This window comes from Sander lucioperca, chromosome 7 (genome assembly GCF_008315115.2).
Source record: "Sander lucioperca isolate FBNREF2018 chromosome 7, SLUC_FBN_1.2, whole genome shotgun sequence".
Classification (NCBI taxonomy): Eukaryota; Metazoa; Chordata; class Actinopteri; order Perciformes; family Percidae; genus Sander; species Sander lucioperca.
Genome location: NC_050179.1, coordinates 36,067,402 through 36,086,683, shown reverse-complemented (window position 1 = coordinate 36,086,683; position 19,282 = coordinate 36,067,402). Strand labels below are relative to the sequence as shown.

At 38.8% G+C, this 19,282-nt stretch overlaps 2 protein-coding genes across 2 annotated transcripts in view; both read left to right on the top strand.

The window, feature by feature from the left end:
* Nucleotides 1-3,034, top strand: part of LOC116036403 (NLR family CARD domain-containing protein 3-like) — a 1,020,880-nt gene extending 1,017,846 nt beyond the window's left edge. Inside the window, exons 10-11 of the mRNA XM_036003613.1 lie at nucleotides 2,080-2,126; nucleotides 2,249-3,034. Of these exons, the coding sequence (XP_035859506.1) occupies nucleotides 2,080-2,126; nucleotides 2,249-2,775 (574 nt within the window). The 3' untranslated portion in view covers nucleotides 2,776-3,034. The remainder of the gene's footprint in view (nucleotides 1-2,079; nucleotides 2,127-2,248) is intronic.
* Nucleotides 3,035-15,858: 12,824 nt separating this feature from the next.
* LOC116036397 (neuronal acetylcholine receptor subunit alpha-7-like) overlaps nucleotides 15,859-19,282 on the top strand; it is a 68,502-nt gene continuing 65,078 nt past the window's right edge. Inside the window, exon 1 of the mRNA XM_031279914.2 lies at nucleotides 15,859-16,074. Within this exon, the coding sequence (XP_031135774.1) occupies nucleotides 16,020-16,074 (55 nt within the window). The 5' untranslated portion in view covers nucleotides 15,859-16,019. The remainder of the gene's footprint in view (nucleotides 16,075-19,282) is intronic.

Sequence of the window (19,282 nt, the reverse complement as noted above, 5' to 3'; positions counted from 1 at the left end):
TCATGTGATCGATCAGTGACGTACACTGACGTCCTGTTGCAGTGTATTCCAGGTTGAGATCTCTATCTCTTTCCCTCTCTTTGTCTCTCTGTCTCTCTCTCTCTTTCTCTCTCTCTTTCCCTCTCTCTCTTTCTCTCTTTTTCTCTCTCTCTCTTCCTCTCTCTTTCTCTCTCTCTCTCTCTCTCTCTCTCTCTCTTTCTCTCTCTCGCCAAATAGTTTTAATCTTGCTAGCACAAATTAGTTTCATACTGTCTGTTTCATCATTATGTAACATTTAGTCTATGAAAAAGACATCATTTTATGGACGGTAAACACGTCAAATGTAACGATAGCCTAAACAGTAAAAGGTTTGATCCCAGGGAATAGGGCTGGGACGATTCGTCGACGTAGACGATGTCATTGATTACGTAAATGCGTTGACACAAATAATTTGCGTCAATGCGTCGCGTTTCTTTAACTGTCTATGAGCGTCACTCACGTGTAAATCTAAAAATAGCAGGGTTTCCTGCAGCACTTTGCAGTTTAGGCGGCCGCCAGCCTGCCGCCTGAACTACGTTGGGTCAAAATAAAATAAATAAGCATCTGAGCGTGTAAGCGCAAGCTTATCTGTCCTGTCTGCATATTGACAGACAGCGGAGCTTCGACACAGACACACAGACACGTGCGCATGCAGAGGTGCGGGAGAACTACGTCGGCGCTGCAGTTATGTTGAAGTCCCAGAGAGTCACTGTAATGCTGATAAAGTGGTTTCAAGTGTGGTTACAGTTTTCAAAACTTCACGCAGACAGCGTTTGCTGCGATATGATATTAATGGCGAGCCGAAAGCATTCGCGGTGACACTTCCTCCTGAGACATGCAGGCACAACAGTGGTTTCTATGCCCTGGTGACAGGCTGAGGTTGTAAGGCAAGGCATCTTTATTTCTACAGCACCTTTCAGCAACAAGGCAATTCAATTCCATTCCTTTGCACTTAAGTTAGTTCTCCATTAGTTCAATGTTGACAACAGGGCAGTCACCAAGTTTATTGTAAAAGGCTTGTGTCATTATGCAGTTTGCACTAAAAGGTCTTTGTTGTTTACATTCCTTTGCATTTTAGTTAGTTCAGTTATTACAGTTCGGATTTATACCAATCCTGAGTATCTGACTGGCACAACCCTATCCAAAAGCACAACCAGTTTTATTAATGTTACTCTGAGTGAGCAGTGTTACCAGAATTTTTTAATTTTGATAACTGTTTTGATTCACAACTAAGGTGGAAAATAGTGTAGTTTTGTTGATGTTGAAATGGATTTTAAGACAGCAATGCAAATACAGGCTACTCTTTTTGCACTTGCTCTGTTTACTTTAAGTTGTTATTTTTGTTTTCCTCCTGAAAGTGACTTTATTTTGGCTTCAGGTTGCACTACAAATTAATTTTACTTGAACAGTGCAGTGTTAAACAATTTTAACAAATAGAGATTTGAACCTTATTGAAATTTGTTTTGTGTACATTGTTAATAATTGAGCAATGGGAAAATAATCGCTAATTGAAAAATTAATCGTTAGATTAATCGAAAAATTAATCGATAGATTAGTCGCCTAATTGAAAAAATAATCGCTAGATTAATTGTTTAAAAAATAATCGTTTGGGACAGCCCTACCAGAGAAGAAGTTCCCAGACTCCCTTTAAAGTCAAGTTGTTCCAGTTGTTAAGTCAGGGCGACGTCATAGACTTTGTAAAACGTCTAATTCATGAATTCATAAATGTCCAAACGTAATAGGTAGACACTTATTTCTACTCTATAACATATCTCATTCATTTCCCTCTGTAGGGCTTTGATTTTCATGCAGCTTTGGTTGAATAACACAGCGTTCATATAGCAGCCTATAAATCAGTTTATCAAGAACTAGAGACGGACATCTCCATCCTATAAAACAACAACCTGTAGTTTCAGTAATATTCTCATGACCAGGTCATTATAATATGATAAAGTACACTAGGAACACACTCTCATACACATCAAATAGCTTTAGAGGGCGAACGGTTGTTGTGCGTACTATGAAATAAAATCCTGACCCCCCCCCTCCTCCTCCTTTCAGGGTGGAGCCTGCTGGAGTCAGATATTTGAGACCAGGTCTGAGGAAGTGTAAGTGTGTTTTTAATTTCATTCATCAAACTGTGACATCACTCATTCACCCTCTGATGTCATCATCAAAGTTTTGATAGGTTAATAACTGCAGCTGTGTTGTGTCTCGTTCTCTCCGTCAGATTCCTGTGAACTCACACTGGACACAAACACAGTGAACAGAAACCTCAAACTGTCTGACAACAACAGGAAGGTGATACGTGTGAAGGAGGATCAGTCATATCCTGATCATCCAGATAGGTTTGACTACTTTACTCAGCTGCTGTGTAGAGATGGTCTGACTGGTCGCTGTTACTGGGAGGTCGAGAGGAGCGGAGATGTTGATATATCAGTGAGTTACAGAGGAATCAGGAGGAGAGGAGACAGTGAACGCTGTTCTTTTGGATGTAATGATAAGTCCTGGAGTCTGATCTGCTCTGATGATGGTTACTCTGTCTGTCACAATAACAGAAAAACATCCATTTCCTCCTCTGTCTCCAACAGAGTAGGAGTGTATGTTGACTATCCTGCTGGCACTCTGTCCTTCTACACAGTCTCCTCTGACTCACTGATCCACCTCCACACCTTCAACACCACATTCACTCAGCCTCTTTATCCTGGGTTTATGCTCTGGTCTTCTGATTCCTCAGTGTCTCTGTGTTCTGTGTAGGACGGAGAGTCTCCTCCTGTTTCTAACTGCTGATCAGTTCAGTCTGTACAGGATCACACTTACAGAAATATGTCAGGTTATTGTTATAAACTAATGAATGAATTTTGTATAAAATAATTCAGAATGAAAGAAACAGATTCCTCGTGAACATTGTAAACTTTTTCCACTTCCAGGCCTTTAAAGATGGAAGCTGTGATCATGAAATTGTAGAAATGCTGTTGACTTGTCATTTTTTGTTTTGAATTTTGTCTCTTTTCACAATAAAAGCATAAAGTTATGTGATGTCTTTGTGGTTTTTCTTTTAAAAGTCAGTGAACTCCAGGATGGGGGAGGGGTGGATTCATCGAGTACTCTCTACTTGTTTGCTGTTCAGGATCTTTTTCTAATTATTTTAGTGTTATGTTTAATAACATCCAAACCATAGACTGTGTATATGAATATAATAGTAATATATCTGGATTAATTAAAAAAAATCTACAACTTCTTATCTACGTCTGCTTATAAATTAAATATGTCAAATTAGGAATATTAAAAAAGAAAATCAATTTTATTTATTTTAGTTTAGTTAGTTAAGTTGGATTACTAAAAATTTTTTTTTACTTTTTTAAATTTGTTTACATATTTTATTTCTTCAGTTATAAATGTATTTGTGTAGTTTTTTAAATATATTGTATTGACATAATGCTATAAACAAAGGATTCTGATTGAAAACATTAGCACATATACATAAAAAATAATTTATAAAAAGCTAATAACGAATATAAAATATATAAATATATAATATAAAAACAATATAAAGGATAAAGTACATAAACATAAATATATAAAATAAAAGATTATAGTAGTAAAGTTAAATGAAACTTTAGTTCATAGCTGTGCTTCATATTGGCCAGCAGATGGCGCAGTTGTCTTATTTTAAGTGCTCTTTTTATGTTTGGCTTGCCGTAGCACGGAGCCTTTTTGACCCTCCGCAGCCACCGGAGAGCATATTCTGTTTAGTTTTCTAAAAGGTAAGCCGAGTTTCAGAGCACTGTAACACTAAAACATTAATTGAAATCATATATTTATATATATTTATATATATATATATATATATATATACATTATATCATATGTTTGTTTGTTGGTGCTATGATTCTGTTTAGTACACCTGATTGAAGTATCACTGTGTAAAGGATAGCAGTGTAGTTAAGTAGTGGGCCAGAGTCAAACAAGCTAGAAAGCTAATGGTGACTCAGCATTAACTGTGATGCTAACGCTAATCGTTGCTATAATGCTAATATTAGTAAACATGGGGCGCCCCGAAGGTATGACATTTTTCAATCAAGAGTTCACACAATAAACACTTAATGTTTTTTGTTTTTTAACACAGAATGTATTATTTACTTTATTATATATTTATAAGAATGACAGAAACCCCCATTTAATGTATTTGTTATGTGAGTATAAAGGCGCGAGATGATCCGTTGGTATAGTGAATATAAACTGTTGGTTTTGGCCCAACGTCTGAATCAATGTTCAGGGAAATTTCCACTGAAGAACAGCCGACGGACTCATCGTGTTTTAATGATTTCTTTCAGGTGAGTAAATGTCACCGGAGCCACTTTACATGGGTTTTAGTAAAGTAGTCAGTCTGTCTGTTGTGTTTAATCTACTGTTGTGCTTTGTTCAATTAGTAACGTTGCCGTAAATGACCCTCGGCACATTCATGATGAACAGATTCCTCGGGACCATTGTAAACTTCTTCCACTTACAGTCCTTTAAAGATGGAAGCTGTGATCATGAATTTGTAAAAAATGCCGTTGACTTGTGTCATGTTTTGTTTTGAATTCTGATTCTTTTCACAATAAAAGCATAACGTTACTACGAGAGTGTTTGTGGTCTTTCTGTTTAACTTTTAAACACGATAAGATGTCTCCGTGTCCCAGAGGTCTTCCAGGTCGAGCTGCAGCGTGAAAAACCCTCCAATCAGAGCAGTCAAGTACATAATTGTGTTGAGTTCAAGGAGCAGAGAGTCTGTCTGTTTTCTCTCCATGTTAGTTATCTGCTCAGCCAACTGCTGTAACTTCACACTGTGCTATTAGTACTTTTACTGCAGTAACATAACTAATTCTTATTTAACTGACTGAATGCAAGACAGCTGTGACTGTCTAAAATTGTACCAAACGAGCATTTTTTGTAGTTTGTAAATAAATAAGCCAAACTCTTATTTAGGTTTTATTGTTGCATGTACTTTACAGAAACTATTAATCCTTTTTGTCAAGAAGATTTTCAGAGTTGTCAGATGTTCTGCTAGGCTACTCTTTGGTACCTAGTAGTTGAATTAAGAGTATATTTGAAAATCTGCTTACTCTTCATGTTAACCCCCCAACTTGGTCATGTGGTAATAGATAGATATTTGCAGCAATTAAATATCACCATATCTGAAACCCTTTTAACAAGAGATCCAGATAAAATGTACAATAAAAGGCAAATGTGATGCCATTAGGTTCTTAGTGTGACAGTGTTTAGTCAGTTTTTAGTGTGACAGCGCTAATTAAATTTAAGCAGGTAATAATGAAAATAAAGTATGAGCAGCAGGTGCCTATTGATGTCTGGCAATACAAAACTAACAAATACTACAAAGTTGTGCATTTTCTTTAGTTTACTCAAACAAACTGCTAAGGAAATCCGTGTTCGATTAGTGTTGCCTGACCTTCTTCTTGACTGATTGGGTGATTTGAGTTCAAATCTATTGGCTGTGTAAACCACAGGACGGAGTTGATTATCAAAATGCCACCAGAGGCCTGTACTACGAATCCAGATCAACATGCCCTGGATTTATTTCAGTTACCCGGCATCACTAACCCTAACAACCGCGGTCCCGCATAACCTGTGTCATGACGGTGGTTAACAACTAGTTCAATCAACCCAGGGTTTCCCAATCCAGCGACGCGCGCGTTCACATAAAAGAGGCGGTGTTTGCTCCATATGACCAATCACAAACATCTACCAGAGCCACATATTTTACATAAGAAGAGCAAATTATAATTCTACATAAATACGAAGAACACAGGCACGATTTAACAGGCAGAACACAATACAGAACACAATACAGTACAATAATGCTTCCTAAAACAGGAAGGAAAGCTGGCAAAAAAATAGCTGACGCTGTGAATGCGTAAATGCATGCAAAAAAACGCTTATCAATATCACTTCCTCATCAGTCAGGCACAAGATCTGACCATAATTACACTTGTCCTTGCCGTCCACTGCCGTTGCTTTAGCCTATTATTTCAGTTGCAACCCTGGCAGTGGGAAGCGATCATGAGAGCAAATCAAATATATAAAAACATAATTCATATCGATGTGCGCGTTGGCAACGCAGGCCTAAAGAAGCCGAAAAATAGCCTATACGTAATTCCCTCCGCTGAAAATCTATATCTTTCATAAAAAACCCCATCAGGGAATGTTAACGGGGTTGTCGGTCTCTAAATGTTTTAACTTTTCTGAGCGCACCTCTCTCTCACCGCCCACTGAGCTCCAGCTGATCTTCTAAGAACAGTGATGCCGTTATCAATCAAGTATTGATTGGTCAGTAGGCGGTGCTTTTACACCAGTTGATCGCTAATCTCCAACATAACCTGCTCCCGACGAGGTTAGGTATTCAGCATAAGTTACCACGGCGATTTAACCCGGTAACAAGTGATCCACCGTTGTGATACGCAAAACCCTGGGTTGAACCTGAAGTTACCTCGTTAATGCCAAATCTTGCCTCGTAGTACAGGCCTCCGCTGTCTAATAAGCATCTGGTGGAGTTTATTAAATGCCTGGTGATGTCACATGCTTGGTGGTGGCGTTTATTAGACACCTGGTGGTGTTTATTAGACGTGTGGTGGCGTTTCCTAAACGCCAAGTGGCGCCAAGAACGGCGTTCAAAATGCTGTGAGAATTGTGAAGAATTATAACCCTTTTGGCTTTCCATAGTGGAGCTCCATGAACTGCCAGTCGTATCAACGGCAGTTGGCAGTTGAGTTATCCGACAAAAGATGACTGTGACAAAATTTTTTTTAAAAAAGATTGTGGTTTGGATTAAAACACACCTGAGGTATGACACGTGTTTGCTGGGTGAATGGCTTTTGTTTTCCACAAGAAGCATCCCCACTCCCTGGCTTTGTGTTTAACGTGGTGCTGACAGCAACAAATACACTGAATACATACCCTGGTGGAGTCTACATGATACGCAGGTAGACGCAGTATACCCACTAAGAAAGCTCCAGGATTTCCATATACCCACTTAAAAATGCCCAATGACATGCAACAACATACTTTCTATTATAATTTTGATATATTTTGAATTATCATCTGTGTTTTTCTTCTTCACATAGGCTAAATAAAAGGATTTCCACCGTAAACTGGTGCATTAAAGTGTACGTAAATGTAGACAATGAAGTTGTTGACGCTCAAAACTTCCCTGGGGGAGGACACCCAGACCCCACACTGATATCCCCCCCTTCCCCAAAGACAGATTCTGGCCTATATATATATATATATATATAAATATATATATATATATATATGTATATATATATATATATATATATATATATATATATATATATATATATATATATATATATATATATATATATATATTCAAGATTCAAAATCCTTTATTAATCCCACAATGGGGAAATTCACACTGTTGCAGCAGCAAGGGATAAGAGGAAAGTAGAGGACACCAGTTAACACACAACTATAATAAAATAATTAAATAGAGTAAATATTAAAAATAGTAAAATGTATTTACAGTAATTGCACATGTTTTATTGTATGTCTTATGTTTTATCAGTCCTGGTGTGTGTATTTTGTCCATGTGGTCTACTGAGAGCAGTGCTGATTGTAGAGTCTGACAGCAGCAGGCAGGAAAGGAAAGATATATATAGATCTATATATATCTATATATATAGATAAATAGATATATATATAGATATATAGATATATATATAGATATAGATATATATAGTACAGTATACCCACTACAATACATTAGACTACACCACACTGAATACATAGGAATTACAGAGCTTTACTTGGGGGAACAGCCAGTGTAATACATTTTCTGCTGTTGGGATCCAAACTGCAGTTCTCTGTTCGTCCACTAGGTGGCAGTCAATCCTCAGTGCGCATGTCTGTCTGTGTTGAAGTGAACAGACTCCTGCTGTTAACCCTCTTGTAGTCCTCGGGTCAAATTAGGCCAATTTAAACAAAATTCTGTATAAGAAATTTGGGTTTCTTTCAATCAAATTGACAAAAAAAAATAATGTGGATGGTTCCATACAACGCTCTTCACAAGTAAAATTAATGACCAGTTCACTACTTGTATTGTATTTTGGTGTTTTATTCAAATGTATAGCATTTGAAGACAAAAACTGATAGAGGAACATCGAAAAAAAGAAAAGTGAAAAAACATGTTGGAAAAAGCTTCAAAAAGCGCAGAAAAAAATTAACAAATGTAGGAAAAAGTGACAAAAGACATGTGGAAAAAAGGTGTCAAAAAAACAACCAAAACGTTTTTACATTTTGACCCAGAAAGAGAAGAAGTTGCCTGGTCGACAGGAAGACAACCTAAGGGTTAAATGAGATTGGACATTATAGTGACCTGTCAGGGACCATGGCATTTAATTCAATGTTATTTATAACGTCAAATCATAACAGGAGTTATCCCAGGACACTTTACAGATAGAGTAGTATTGTGTATTGAGTTTTTCAATAATGTTCCCCCTTTGAACTGTTTTTTTAAGACATGTACCCCCTAACCAGCACGAATAATTTTTGGTAGAAAAAAAAAGTCTCTATAAAGAGGAAGAATACAGCGATGTCAGCGATAGATTTACTAAACTACAGCCTTGGACCTGGAGAACATTTAGATGATGATGGAAAAAGGTGAAAAAGACGGTAGAAAGAAGGAAGGAAGGCAAGAATAGGTCGAAAATAGTATTTAAAAACTTAGAAAGAAAACACAGCAGAAAGAAGGAAGGCAACACTAGGGAGACAAAAGTGACATTAAATTCAAATAAGCGACAAACTTCAAAAACAGCAATAAAAACTTTGAAAAAGACAGTAGAAGTAACTACAGATTTGTAACTGAAAAACATTTAGCATAAAATCGTTACGTACCCCCTGCAGTCTTCCAGAGTACCCCTAGGGGGACACGTACCCCCTGCAGTCCTCCAGAGAACCCCTAGGGGGACACGTACCCCCTGCAGTCCTCCAGAGTACCCCTAGGGGGACACGTACCCCCTGCAGTCCTCCAGAGTACCTCTAGGGGGACACGTACCCCCTGCAGTCCTCCAGAGTACCTCTAGGGGGACACGTACCCCCTGCAGTCCTCCAAAGTACCCCTAAGGGTACACGTACCCCCTGCAGTCCTCCAAAGTACTCCTAGGGGGACACATACCCCCATTTGAGAAACACTGCTCTAGACCACACTCTATAATTTACAATTCCCCAACAATTCTCCCCAAGAACGAGCATTTGGTGCGACAGTGGCGAGGAAAAACTTCCTCTTTACAGGCAGGAACCTCGAACAGACCCTGACTCTTGGTCAGAGATGGCAAAAGTACTCACTTCCCGTACTCAAGTAGAAGTACAGATACTCTGGTAACAGTAGAAGTACTGATTTAACTTCTTGACTCAAGTGAAAGTAACAAAGTACAGGCTTGGAAATTTACTTAAAGTATAAAAGTAAAAGTAACCTTGCGAATGACAACCATTTTTTATACAAAGCTACCTGGACCACACAAATGTTACTAGAGTGCAAGCTGAGAAACTTCAGTGGACATGGAAAAAAGGCTCTTTATATGCCATTGCCTACATACGCTAATGTATGCCGCCGAATCTGTCGAGTCGTCTGGTAGTGGTGTGGAAGTACAACGTATATTCCCATCCAATTAGATTGAATTCGGTATTCATGACACGAAAAATAATAACGGTAACTCCACTGAAATTATTTGAAACTAAAGTAACAAGCCAATTTTGTAAAATGTAAGGAGTAGAAAGTACCGATATTGGTGTTAATAACAAAGTATTTGTACTTTGTTACTTCCCATCTCTGCTCTTGGTGGGGGGCCATCTTCAGCTGCCAGTTGGGACACAGAGACACAGATATACAGAAATATGATTCAGAATAATTATAGCAGTTGGTATGACACATGATGAAAGTGTTGATTCCAGCTGCAGACTTCAGACATGTTTTTACTGAGAATATCTGAGTCTGAGGTGAGGAAATTCTAGTTTTTTTTACTTCATCAGCTATCTGTTAAATTACTTTTACACATTAATTAAATATTTAAGTTGCGGAAACTTGCAGATGTTCTACTTTTATGTATTTTTTTTGTTTTTTTATTTCTGCTGCAGGGCAGGCAGCGCTGTTAATAAGCTGCGGAGAGTACCAAGCGTGCAGAGCTGAGGATGCTGGGAAACATCCTGGAATTAAAGCCATCTATCTCTGGACGCTGTGCACATGACAATATTACCGCTTTTATGAGGTAAACACACAACTGTGAGAATAAAACTCTCAAACAGAAAGAACAAAAAAGAAACAAACATGTTCAGTTCTGTTTGGTTTTTAAAGGGGCACTATGCAGTTTTGGCCATTTCTTCTCTGTTTTCTCTCTTTTTGCTGGCAGGTTTCTCCATAGAACCCCCCTACAGGTTTCTCTATAAAGCTCCCCTACAGGTTTCTCCATAGAGCCCCCCTACAGGTTTCTCTATAGAGCCCCCCTACAGGTTTCTCCATAGAGCCCCCCCTACAAGTTTCTCCATAGAGCCCCCCTACAGGTTTCTCCATAGAGCCCCCCTACAGGTTTCTCTATAGAGCCCCCCTAGAGGTTTCTCTATAGAGCCCCCCTAGAGGTTTCTCTATAGAGCCCCCCCTACAGGTTTCTCCATAGAGCCCCCCCTACAGGTTTCTCCATAGAGCCCCCCCTACAAGTTTCTCCATAGAGCCCCCCTACAGGTTTCTCTATAGAGCCCCCTACAGGTTTCCCTACAGGTTTCTCTATAGAGCCCCCCTAGAGGTTTCTCTATAGAGCCCCCCTACAGGTTTCTCTATAGAGCCCCCCTAGAGGTTTCTCTATAGAGCCCCCCCTACAGATTTCTCCATAGAGCCCCCCCTACAGGTTTCTCCATAGAGCCCCCCCTACAGGTTTCTCTATAGAGCCCCCCTACAGCTCCTATATTTACTCGTGTCTGACTCGTCTCTCGGTCAGTCTGCCGTTTCCTCTTTCTCTGTTCGGCTCAGCCATGACGATAGTTTGAAAAACTCCATCGCTACCTTGATCTTATAGCTAGCTGGTTCCTGTATGTGTGCAGTGCTGTGATGAAATTCATTACGGCAATTATTAATTATTGCGAGACCTGATATCACGCCATACTTCCTGACGCTGAGGCCGCCGGCTGAAAGTTGCGAGGGTGGTTTTTCCGCTCACAGGCACTAGAGGGGAGCGAGACGACCACCATTCAACCTGAAAAAAGTCATATAACCATTCCAATGACTCCGAAGCTGTTCAGTTAACGTAAATTAAGCAAAAAAAACTGTCTAGTTCCCCTTTAATTTGCAGCAGGTAGAAATGTTTGAAAGCAGATTTTCCTTCGCTCTCTCTCTCTCTCTCTCTCTCTCTCTCTCTCTCTCTCTCTCGCTCTCTCTCGCTCTCTCTCGCTCTCTCTCGCTCTCTCTCGCTCTCTCTCGCTCTCTCTCTCTCTCTCTCTCTCTCTGTGTGTTCACCGACAGTAACGTCTCTAATGGAGAGACAGAGTCATTAAGAAAACCATCTCACTATTCAGCAAATGAATCAGGAGTTTATGTCATGCTCAGCAGAGCCGAGAAAAGCCTTCCCACCCGGGATTCAGCTCACATTTACTCATGTACTCAAAGTTTTTAGGCAGTGATAACAGTAAGTTACATCATGACCTTTTGGCCTTTTTAAAATGATGAGAAACTGACCAATTCAGTACAACACAAATACTAAAACTACACCACAAACACCAAAACTACAACATAAATACTACAACTACAACACAAATACTAAAACTACAACACAAATACTAAAAACTACAACACAAATACTAAAACTACACCACAAACACCAAAACTACAACATAAATACTACAACTACAACACAAATACTACAACTACAACACAAATACTAAAACTGCAACACAAATACTAAACCTACAACACAAATACTAAAACTACAACACAAATAGTAAAACTACACCACAAATACTAAAATACTAAAACTACAACACAAATACTAAAGCTACAACACAAATACTAAAACTACAACACAAATACTAAAAACTACAACACAAATACTAAAAACTACAACACAAATACTAAAACTACACCACAAACACTAAAACTACAACACAAATACTACAACACAAATACTAAAACTGCAACACAAATACTAAAACTACAACACAAATACTAAAACTGCAACACAAATACTAAAACTACAACGCAAATACTAAAACTACACAAATACTAAAACTACAACACAAATACTAAAACTGCACCACAAATACTACAACACAAATACTAAAACTACAACACAAATACTAAAACTGCACCACAAATACTACAACACAAATACTAAAACTACACCACAAATACTAAAATACTAAAACTACAACACAAATACTAAAACTGCAACACAAATACTAAAACTACAACACAAATACTAAAATACTAAAACTACAACACAAATACTAAAACTGCAACACAAATACTAAAACTACAACACAAATACTAAAACTACAACACAAATACTAAAACTACACCACAAATACTAAAAACTACAACACAAATACTAAAACACAAATACTAAAACTACACCACAAATACTAAAATACTAAAGCTACAACACAAATACTAAAACTACAACACAAATACTAAAAACTACAACACAAATACTAAAACTACAACACAAATACTAAAACTACAACACAAATACTAAAGCTACAACACAAATACTAAAACTACAACACAAATACTAAAAACTACAACACAAATACTAAAACTACAGCACAAATACTAAAAACTACAACACAAATACTAAAACTACACCACAAATACTAAAACTACAACACAAATACTAAAACTACAACACAAATACTAAAGCTACAACACAAATACTAAAACTACAACACAAATACTAAAAACTACAACACAAATACTAAAACTACAACACAAATACTAAAAACTACACCACAAACACTAAAACTACAACACAAATACTAAAACTGCAACACAAATACTAAAACTACAACACAAATACTAAAACTACACCACAAATACTAAAAACTACAACACAAATACTAAAACTGCAACACAAATACTAAAACTACAACACAAATACTACAACACAAATACTAAAACTACACCACAAATACTAAAACTACAACACATATACTAAAACTACAACACAAATACTAAAACTACAACACAAATACTACAACACAAATACTAAAACTACAACACAAATACTACAACACAAATACTAAAGCTACAACACAAATACTAAAACTACAACAAAAATACTAAAGCTGTTTTTTATACATTTGTTTTTAGCTATATTGACATTTGAAATAATAGATCACAGTGAAGGTTTAAGACCTCGAACATACTGCAACAACAAACTCTCATTTTAAGGTTTACTGGCTCCCAGTGTAAGCTAGGGCTGCATCCGAATATTCCAATATTCCTTTGATGGGTAGGTATTCGATTTTCAATTTTGGGCTTCTAATCGATTTTTTTTTATAAAAAAGGGGAATGCATGCTGACATTTTGTCAGTATTAAGCCGCTAGCTGCTGCGCTATGTCGACCATCTCAGCCAACGACAGAGAAATGTTGAGTTCCTAGCGAGCGGTGTGGTGTGTGTAGAAGTCTGTGTGGTTGTACTGTAGCAGCCTGGTATTCTTTTCAGGCAATTTGATAAAGGTTAAGATAGTACAACTGTTCATAACACTAATGCTCTAGTGGCGCGCTGGCTGGCTGAGCATTCATTCACACACACTGCGTGGGTCATCACTTGTCAGACAGTCAGGCACAAACACAGGTCTTTCCGTTTGTTTTGAAAGTCTGCAGCAAAAAAGTTAAGACTGATTTTTGGAGAAAAGCAACCCAACATCACCCTGTGGTGGACAATCATGTAACTGGAGATCAGACTTGTCTTTCTGTGTCACGGCGTGAACAGGAAACATCACTGCCTCTATTGCTGCAACAAAGTTTTAAAGTGCTCATATTATGCTTTTTGGCTTTTCCCCTTTCCTTTATTGTGTTATATACCTGTTTGTGCATGTTATAGGTTTACAAAGTGTAAAAGCCCAAAGTCCCCCCCAAGGGAATCTTCACAAACTGCTCCAATCAGCTCTATTGTAGTCCAGCCTTTACTTCAGAGACAAACGTGGTCACTTTGGAACACACGTTATAATGCTCACCTAGCTGCTAGCATGGCACGCCCTCATACTCTGCTCCTGACTGGCTAGTAGTCCTTACCTAGGTACTGTCAGGGCACGCCCTCATACTCTGCTTCTGACTGGCTAGTAGTCCTTACCTAGGTACTGTCAGGACACGCCCTCATAATCTGCTTCTGACTGGCTAGTAGTCCTTACCTAGCTACTGAGCATGTGCGACTCCCAACAAAGATGTTACAGCAGTGAGAGGTCTCACTCTGTAGCTAAAACAGAGACCTGAACACAGGGTGAAAAGAGGAGCTGCAGCAATGAGCAGTACAACTAAAATATGGTGTTTTTTTTTAAATTAAACCATGTAAATCTATTCTGATGTAACCTCAAAATACAAATATCAACCTGAAAATTAGCATAATATGAGCACTTTAAGCCTTCACGATCGTCGGCAATGTTTACACGCCCTCCCGCCCTTGCCGCCAAAGCTTTGAATATTCACTGGTGATAAGTAGCGAACCATAGAAAATGGTGTTCGGTACAGCCCTGGTGCAAGCTAGAGTTGATTTTAAGGTTGTTCTTTTAACATATGAGGCCCTGCATGTACTCGCACCACCTTATTTATCTGAGCTTATTACACCACATACACCGGCACGCACTCTCTCCGCTCCCTTGACGCTGGTCTCCTTCTCATTCCTGGTAAACAAAAAAATAGGTGTTTATATCTAGTTTTATTTGCACTCTTTCCAACTTTATGCTGCAACTGCTACCCTCGAGATAAAATAAGGTCTATCTTATGTTAAAAAAATAAACTCATGAAAATATGAAGTGCAGAGGACTGACTGTGCAGCCTCGGCAGAGACTCTCTGGGAGCTCTGACTGATCTCTAGTTTGGTTTATAAAAGGAGAAAAGTATATTGGAATATTGGCTGGCTGGCAGTTTCTATAGAAGCCGTTATCAATGTGGAGCTTAAAGTAGAAACATCACATAAATCATCAGCTCATCCAACTTTTAGAGACACACACACAGACACACACACACACACGTGCGTGGCACTATCTTTGTGGGGACCCGTCATTGACATAATGCATTCCCTAGCCCCTTACCCTAACCTTAACCATCACAACTAAATGTCTAACCTTAACCCTTACCCTCACCCTAACCATAACCTAATTCTAACCCTAATCCTAAAACCAAGTCTTAACCCTCAAACAGACCTTTAAAGTTGTGGGGTCCAGCATTTTGGCCCCACAAAGCTGTCCGGACCCCACAAGTATACTGTATTCCTGGTTTTTGGACCCCACGAATATAGTTAAACAAGAACACACACACACACACACACACACACACACACACACACACACACACACACCCTCCGTCTCTCTCTCTCTCTTCAGTGTCTCCAGCTGCCGAATCTTCTCCATTGAATGCTTTTTTGGGGAGGAGGAGCATGCCCCTCTCCCCTTCTCTCAGAGCAAATCATCTCTCTCTCTCTCTCCCCACTCTCCCCCCCCACACACACACACCCTCCGTCTCTCTCTCTCTCTTCAGTGTCTCCAGCTGCCGAATCTTCTCCATTGAATGCTTTTTTGGGGAGGAGGAGCATGCCCCTCTCCCCTTCTCTCAGAGCAAATCATCTCTCTCTCTCTCTCCCCCACTCTCCCCTCCTCTCTCTCTCTCTCTCTCTCTCTCTCCCCCACTCTCCCCCCTCTCTCTCTCTCCGGTGTTTTCTCTCCTGTTCAGGAGGAACTCTGGTCAGTTTGTCGTCTCTGTGATTCGCGGCGGCCGAGGATGGATGCTCGGATCTTCACCCTGCATGTCCTGACGCTCTGTTGCCTCATTCACGGTAGGCTTTACACACACACACACACACACACACACACACACACACACACACACACACACACACTCAGCCTGTTCGCTTGTCATTAATCAGTCCAGCTGTTTTGTTCCCTGTTGTTTAATCTCTGACTTTGAGCAGCATGTTAAACACACAGCAGTAGCTAAAATAATCGGATAAAATAAGAACAGTTTCTCTTTATGTGACAGCTCTACAAAAAAATACACCTAAATCTATCAATGCAAAAGGACAAAAAAAACTAAAGCCGACCATCAAAAGGTCAAAAATTCTTCTGGAAATGGTATGAAAACAAACAAACATGAGAAGTCACACGATGTAAATGTCAAAGCCACAGTTTTAGGGAACTCAATTTCAGAAAATGTGACACTAAATTTCTCTAACATGTGCACAAGATGCAAATTGTAAATGCTCATGAAAAGGTGTGGATGTAAATGTACTGCAAGAATCAAAGTTCTGTAGACTGAGAACGTGTTGGTAAAGATGTAACTAAAAGACATTATTTCAGAAGCTAAAGACAAATATGAATATATTTCCATATGTGTACGTGTACTGTATGTTTTCTCCTCCAGTTTCTTGGCTCTTAGCTTTAATAGCGGAGGTCTGTTGAAGTTGTTCTCGGTACTGAGTTGTTAGTATTTGTCGTTACATCAACATTTAGCCCGGTGTCACCACATGGCTTATGAATTCAATTCAATGAACCATATTTATCCGTTAGGAACTTCATCTGTACAGAACATCAGTGTGTGTACAGTTCACATTAGGGCTGCACGATACGAGGAAAACATGCTATATGCGACGACGTTGTTGAATATCGCCAATAACGATATTACTTGCGATAAATAAACAGATATGAAAGTAGACTCAGTTCTGCTGCTTTCAGTATTCTGCTAAAATACAACGAATTGCTTGTTAAATGTATTTATTATTATTTTTTTAAAGATTTTCTGTCGAACCCTGGACCTTCTGCGTCGAGGCATACACCTCTACATATGTGCACCTGCTCTACCAACTGAGCTAACCCGGCCACTTGCTTGTTAATTGTTTTTATTTATCTAACCCATATTTCTGATATAGACATTTAGAAAACAGGTCAAATTTGACCCTAAGATCTATATCCACGTTGTTCCACTTCCGGGACAGCTAGCTAGACTATCTGTCCAATCTGAGTTTTCTGTTGCACGACTAAAACTACTTTTGAACGTACACGTTCCACCAAAACAAGTTCCTTCCTGAGACTATTTAGCAGAGGCACCGTGGTTCCGTCTGGAGCTTAGCACCGCCCAAGACGATTGTGATTGGTTTATAGAAATGCCAACAAACCAGAGCATGTTTTTCTCTCATCCAGGAATGCTGTATGGACTAGCCAGACCTTCCTCCGCAGCGCTGTGGAGGAAGGTCTGGCTATGTGAGACTAAAACAAAGACAACACAAGGGTTAAGGCAAATTCCAATATTTAGTTGACTTTTCTTTGGCATTTTCAACTTTATTTGGCAGTGTGGAGGCAGTGAGTGGAAATTTGGAGAGAAAGAGTGTTGACATGCCACAAATGTCCCAAGGCTGAATTTAGGGCTGCAAATTCACTTTGTTTTAGTAAGAAAACGGGCCAAAAACGTCAAAGAAGTGACAAAAACTTTTAAAAAAGGACAAAAAAAAGTAGAATACAGAAACGCTTAACGAAAACGTTGAAAAAAAAGCACCTTAAATGTGAGAAATATTGACAAAAACTTTGAAAAAAACGTAGATGAAAAACCCAAGTGAAAACTGTCGTGATAAATGACAGAATCGTAAAAAAAACAACTACTTTTAAACGTCGAAAAAAGATTTGTTGATTTATGTGTGGATTATTGTCTGGATGAATGGATGAGTTGTTTGGTCTCTAAAATGTCAGAAAATGGTGAAAAATGTGGATCAGTGTTTCCTAAAAGCCCAAGATGACGTCCTCAAATATCTTGTTTTGTCCTCAACTCAAAGATATTCAGTTTCCTGTCCCAGAGGAGAGAAGAAACTAGAACAATATTCATGTTTAACAAGCTGACATCAGAGAATGTTTCACTGTTTTTTCATAAAAAAATGACACAAACCGATTAATCATCCAAATAGTTTGGGATTAATTGAATAGTTGACAACGTATGGATTCATCTTTGCAGCTGTAGTTGAAACTAAACAAAGGATTCTCTTATAAAAGGAGTGGATACATCGGCAGAATGTTCTGATCGATCTGATGTGAGCGTAAAAGAATGGAAATGGACACTAAACAGTCAAATGTTTCTGCAACGGTGGAATGTAACTAAGTACATTTACTCAAGTACTGTACTTGAGTAGGGTTGGGTACCGAAACCTGGTTCCACTATGGAACCGGTTCCTACGCAACTGGTAGGAACCGGACCGGATTAGAACGCAAATTTTGGTTCCTCATTTCGGTTCCACTTGATGTGTCGACTGAAATATTTCCTCTCTGTCACTCCGAAACGGACGTAAAAATATCCCCCTTTCTCTGTAGTCTACCGTTAGCTAGCTACTGTAAATGTAGGCTACTTTTAAAATGCTATATATTTCCCTCTGGGCTCACCAACATGGACGTAAAAGCATATTAACAATTCACTGCACGTGATCGCTAGTAAACATATTACACTTGGTCTGCTAGTCTATCGTTAGCTAGCTAGTGTTTAGTGCATTTAAAATACCTAAAGTGTGTTAGGTGACTTAGGTTTACTTATTATATATTTAAGTACCTTAAAACATTAATATAGTGTTCAATTTAAATAATAATAAAACTCTATACTTGAGTACAAATGTTGAGGTGCTGATGGCTCTTATGGGGCTTTGGACACATTGATTTTCAGTGTCCTGACCTCAGACCACTCTTTTTTTTTCTCCAAGTGTCTGTGTCTAATGTCATATTGACGTTTTAATAATTCCACTTTTGACAATCGGTAAAGCAAATGAGGCACACCGGCCTCGTAGAACTCATAACAGGAAGATTAAACGCGTGCTTTCCTGTCCACTCATCTCGGAAGTAGGGATGCACCGAATCCAGATTTTTGGGGTTTGGCCGAATACTGAATCCACTGGTTAAGATTCTGCTGAAACCGAATACCGAATCCTTGTCCCATCCTCAGTCCATGAACACAGTAAACTCATTAATGAAGTAAACAGTGACTGTCCTTCCTTTGCAGTACCTGAAGTTGCTGCA